The 6248-nt window shown below is 34.7% G+C and overlaps 1 protein-coding gene across 1 annotated transcript in view; it reads right to left on the bottom strand.

Moving 5' to 3' along the window:
* Nucleotides 1-931: 931 nt before the first annotated feature.
* LOC118478724 (galactose mutarotase-like) overlaps nucleotides 932-6248 on the bottom strand; it is a 13771-nt gene continuing 8454 nt past the window's right edge. Inside the window, 5 exon segments of the mRNA XM_035972867.1 lie at nucleotides 932-936; nucleotides 2054-2135; nucleotides 4203-4295; nucleotides 4298-4417; nucleotides 5495-5649. Coding sequence (XP_035828760.1) covers nucleotides 932-936; nucleotides 2054-2135; nucleotides 4203-4295; nucleotides 4298-4417; nucleotides 5495-5649 — 455 coding nt within the window.

A 6248-nucleotide genomic window follows, 5' to 3' on the forward strand; every position in this document is an offset into this window, starting at 1 on the left:
TGTCTTTATTTTGAATTTTAAAATATCCATTTATCTTGAATACAAGTCGAGATATTTGCGAAAGAAGGAGGTGGGGGTCACTTATTTTCCGAAGTAAAATTAGTGAGAAAATGGCCACCGAAGATTAGTCATTTCCTTAGCTTAAGAGTCCGTGGTAAGTGAAAAACTTACATTTTTTTGCACCTTTAATCAACGTTTTTCAGTAAAATTCACACAGAAATGTGTTCTTTAATGGGCATGGAAGGTCTTCAGCCAAAAAGCCAAAAATTGATAAAAATTTACAAACCAGCAGAAAAATGCCAATTTCTTCACATTGATTATTTTGACGAGAGCCTGATTCTGCCACACTGCCTCACATATGTCAAACCTCGGCTAAAAGTGTGGTACAGCTTGTTCCCTTTTGTCTGTTCACGTAAAAAAAAATAATTCTGGCTCTTGTCAATATACCTATGCCCACAAAACTTTGCATTGCACTTCTTCAGGCCAGCAACCAAACAAAAATTAATATTTGTTGTTCTGATCCACGTAATAAAACAGTGTTGATTTTTATTTGGGCTTTATATTTAAAAAAAAACAAACAAACGCTTTTTGAATGCAATACACAGGATCACTAAAATAAATGACTTACAGTAAACTTGCCTGCTATATGCTTATTTTGAGACAGCGACACCACCCTGCCCCTACATCTCAGTGTAAGCTTGTCGAGAGGAGTCGAAAACTGCTCATCCGTTTGTTGGACCATTTTCTTAAGTGGATATTAAAGTGTTGTGGAATACATGTCAACTCTCTCATGTTTTAGGTGTAAGCTGTAAATCCTCTGTTATTTTGTTGTTATTTTTCACTCGCTTTAAGCTAGCATCAAAGATTTATTGTCAGACGTTTAGTTTGCTGTGACTTTTATGAATGGTGTAACAGTGTAATAAAGTAACGATCAACCTGTAATAATTACGATGAAGAGGGGGACATAAATCATCTAAGTAGTAACCTTTTGAACATCATGATTGTGTCCTCTTTGGCCACTGGTCTGTTGTGTAACTCTTTCTAAATAAAGTTCAGTTCTGGTGTACCCTTGAGGGCTGCCTCCATGTCTTCAATGAGCTGTGTGCTTGAAATTGACAATCAAAGTCAATCTATTACAAACGGGATTTTTAGATTCTGTTGACCATCAAACTTTTAGACCCGCAGACAAATATTTAAAAAGATTGAAAAGAGTGATTTCATTTTTATCATGTTTTGACCAATGTCAGACAAAGGTGAACAATTTGTAACTACATTACATCAAAATACACCAATAGAGATCTTGCTTCATAATATGCGAGAACAAATTACCCATAAATGCTTTTCTGAGAGAGACAGAGAGAGAGAGAGAGAGAGAGAGAGAGAGAGAGATGGAGAGAGAGAGAGGGAGAGAGGGAGAGAGAGAGAGAGAGAGAGAGAGAGAGAGACAGACAGACAGAGAGAGACAGAGAGAGAGAGAGATGGAGAGAGAGACAGAGAGAGAGAGAGAGAGAGAGAGAGAGAGAGAGAGAGAGAGAGAGAGAGAGAGAGAGACATACACAGAGACAGACAGACAAAGAGAGAGAGAGAAAGAGAGAGAGACAGAGACAGACAGAGACAGACAGAGAGAATAAGAGAGAAAGTTAGAGAGAGACAGACCTACTAGAGCCTAGTTTACTCAACCAAAATGTTTCAAAATAATAATGATAATAATAATTAAATAATAATAACAATAATAGTAATGATGATGATAATGATGATGATTTTATAAATAATAATAATAATATAATAATAATAACAATAATAATAATAATAATAATAATAATAACAATAATAATAATAATAATAATAATAATAATAATAATAATAATAATAATACTAATAATAATAAAAGTAATAAAACATATAATAACAATAATAATTGATTGCGTTTATGAAAAGAAGTCCAACCGCATAGGCCTACATACAGTAGGACATTTCTCAACCAGACATTCATAATAGTACTGTGAAAGGTATACAGATACACAATACAGCAGACAGCAACAGCATGGGATACCTGTAGGGACGTAGATGTCATCAAGGACCAAGTACTTATCAGAAAAAACCTTCAGCCTGTGGTCATTGAGATGGCCATGTCCCTAAAAACAAAGACAAGACAAAAAACTGAATGATGAATGACAAACTTTAAACACACTATAACATGATTACTATATCTCGTCTGTCAAAGTCTCTCGATAACCAATAGATGACAAACTTTAAACATACTATAACATGATTACTATATCTCGTCTGTCAAAGTCTCTCGATAACCAATAGATGACAAACCTTAAACACACTATAACATGATTACTATATCTCGTCTGTCAAAGTCTCTCGATAACCAATAGATGACAAACTTTAAACATACTATAACATGATTACTATATCTCGTCTGTCAAAGTCTCTCGATAACCAATAGATGACAAACTTTAAACATACTATAACATGATTACTATATCTCGTCTGTCAAAGTCTCTCGATAACCAATAGATGACAAACTTTAAACATACTATAACTTGATTGCTATATCTCGTCTGTCAAAGTCTCTCGATAACCAATAGATGACAAACTTTAAACATACTATAACTTGATTACTATATCTCGTCTGTCAAAGTCTCTCGATGACCAATAGACTACATCCGCAAAGGAGACTAATTCTCCATAAAATTTAGGAGTTTGAAGAATTTAACTCAAGGTTAAGATAACTTACTAAACTTTAAAAGTTAATAATTCTTTATTTTAATTCAACAGTTTCAGTAAAGGTTGCACAGGACTTGCAATACAATTAAGTCATATAAGTGCCAAAGGTTAACAGTTATTTCAATAGAGTAAGATACAAAGAAAAGAAGGAGGAGGAAGAAGAAAGATAGATGTTTGAGAGGAAAGAAGGAGGAGAAAGAAGGAAGAAAGGTGTTTGATAGGAAAGAAGGAAGATAAATTTAAAGGAACATAGATGTTTGAGAGGAAAGAAGGAAGAGACATTTAAAGGAACATAGATGTTTGATAGGAAAGAAGGAAGAGAAATTTAAAGGAACATAGATGTTTGAGAGGAAAGAAGGAAGAGAAATTAGGAAGAAAGGTGTTTGATAGGAAAGAAGGAGGAGAAATAAGGAAGACCAATATGTGAGAGGAAAAAAGGAGGAGAAATAAGGGGGACAGATGCTTGATAGGAAGGAGGGTGTAAAAAATAGATGTTTGAGAGGAAAGAAGGAGGAGAAATAAGAAAGATTGATGTTTGAGAGGAAAGAAGGAGTAAAACAGCAGAACAGCCACCTATCATAGGCTCTCGTCAATTTTTGGGCATGTAGAGTTATTTGTATCATCTTAAAGCTTGTTCACTTGTCTTTGTTTGGAAGAAAATAATATCCATTTATCTAGAAGACAAGTCGAGATATTTGTGAAAGAAGGAGGTGGGGGTCACTTTTTTTCAGAGGTAAAATTAGTAAGAAAAAGGCCGCCAAAGTTTTGTTTTTTCCTTAGCTTAAGAGTCCGTGGTAGCTGAAAAAAAAAATTTTTTGTTCCTTTAATCAACGTTTTTCAGAAAAATCCAAACAGAAACGAGTTTTTTGATGGGAATGAAGGGTGTTGAGCCAAAAAACAAATTTTTTAAAAAATTCACAAACATATCACAATATATCATGATTATTACCATGTTATTATATTATAATTTATCATTTATCATTTATCATTATGTAATTATTATTTTTTATGATGATGATGATGATTATTATTATTATTTTAAATATTATTATTATTATTATTATAATTATTATTATTATATTATTATTATTTTTTTAAAAATTATTATTATCATCATCATTATTATGGATGACGTTATAGTTATCATTATTATAATGAATACTACTGCTACTATTACTACTCTTACTCCTCCTCCTCCTCCTCCTCCTCCTCCTCCTCCTACTACTACTACTACTACTACTACTACTACTACTACTACTACTACTACTACTACTATTATTATTATTACTATCATGATTATCATGATCATCACTATTATTGTGATGATAATGATGATGATGATTATTATTACTGATATTATCATTATCATTATCATGATTATTATTATTATTATTGTTATCATTCTTATTCATATTATTATTCATATTATTAATTTTATTATTATTATTACCATGACAAGCACTTACATGGCCGGCCAGATTGAAGTAGGCGTGGTTGGTGAGGTTGAGGACGGTGGTCCTAGTGGTGGTGGCAGCGTACTGCAGCGTGAGGGCGCTGTGGGGTCGTCCAGGCTGTATGTGACCGATGACGTCAGCTCTCCGGGGTAGTTCTCCTCCAGGTGTGGACTGACGTACGTCAGCGACAGCTTGTTGTCCCCCACTACCTCAGCCTGCCAGGTTTTCTGCCAGATGCATCATCATCATTTATCATCATTATCATTTTGGTTAACGTCATCTTCAGCCTCATCATCATCGTTATCGTCATCTTCAGCCTCATCATCATCATCATCATCATCATCATCATCATCATCATCATCATGATGCTCTAAAAATCATATAATGAAAATAATCATTATCGTAAAGAGCTAGATTTGAAGAAAAACAGCTACGTTCATGGTTCCTCTCCTTAATAAAATCCATAAATCACCATCGTCGTCATCATCATCATCATCATCATCATCATCATCATCAGAAAATACTACATTTTAAAAAACACGTCTCCGATCATGGTTCAATTCTCCTCTAGAATGCTCAAAAAAATCTTGTATTATGAAAAATGTCCCCTGTTACTGACACTTTCAGATCTCCCAAAGGGGATTAAGGAAGTGTGGGTTTATTTATTATTTTATTATTTCCTTTTCTACTTTTTCTTCTTCTTCTTCTTCTTCTTCTTCTTCTTCTTCTTCTTCTTCTTCTTCTTCTTCTTCTTCTTCTTCTTCTTAGTCTTTCCAGTGGTTGGACATTGCTTCGTGGACATTCCTACCCTACACCACTCTTTGTCTTGCCATTCTCTCTGCCTGAGTTGATTTGGTTTCAAGCCAGGTTTCAAGGCCCTGTTCCCATCTTCTTTTAGGTCTCCCCTTTCCTCTTTTGCCTCTCCGTTTGCTTTCTTTTCTCCCTCATCAATAAAACAGAATCATAATAAAGGAAACCTTGAATGATTTGCAGGGGTTCGAGTGTGTTTTGCTCCTTCTTCCCTATCCCTAATCTATCATCCTTATCTCTCCTTTTTTGTCTGGTCTGGATGCTATCCTCTAGTAAAACCTCTAAACCATAAAACTTCTGCACTACGATCCGTGACCTAATTGTGTTTCAAGTGGTGTAATACTCTTACGAAAACCAAAACAAAAGGTGTAATACTCTTACGAAAACCAAAACAAAAGGTGTAATACTCTTACGAAAACCAAAACAAAAGGTGTAATACTCTTACGAAAACCAAAACAAAAGGTGTAATACTCATACGAAAACCAAAACGAAACCTTGTCGAATCCAGCCTTGCCACCATGTACAGAAAGAGGCGGTCGGTTCTCGTACAACTTGTAGGTTTGTCCTTCCAGGTCAAACTGAGCACCAGCTACCACATTGGCCACCCGGCCACAAATTGCTCCAAAGTACGGAGACTTGGTCTCATAATCTACAGTAAATAGAAATAGAAAAATAGAAAAGGCAAAAACAATATCATCAAACTAATGTTGAAGTCTATACCCAGATCGAAACAAAATTAGAATCTCCAACATCTATACACGAAAGTGAAGGAGAAAGTGACCTTTGTTTGTATGTTGTAGTTTTTTTTAAAGATCACTGTATATTTTGCTGGTGAGCAAAAGTGTATACATTAATTCATAGGCCTACATAATGTGTGCAAAAATAAGATTATATCTGCACTGAGCAGTATCAAGATATTCATGTGTACTACAGTGAGGTCTGTGCAGGTGTGATTTGCTCCTTCTTCCCAATTCCTATCAAACATCTACCGACCTTATCTCTTCCATTCTTTCGATCATATGTTACTCTCTTGTAATACTTCTAATTTTCTTCGCGCATGACCTATTTAAATTGATGATTCAAGTGCCGTAAAATTCTCATCATCATCATCATCATCATCATCATCATTGTTTGGAAAGCAGTGTAGGAGGGAGAGTCTTGTTTAAAATTTGTTTAATAGCTCAACGTTTCGCCTCTTGGGCTTCCTCAGGAGCAACTGAGAGAAAAATTAAATGGGTGCTGTATATT

This window comes from Aplysia californica, unplaced genomic scaffold, assembly GCF_000002075.1.
Source record: "Aplysia californica isolate F4 #8 unplaced genomic scaffold, AplCal3.0 scaffold00880, whole genome shotgun sequence".
NCBI classification, from domain to species: Eukaryota; Metazoa; Mollusca; class Gastropoda; order Aplysiida; family Aplysiidae; genus Aplysia; species Aplysia californica.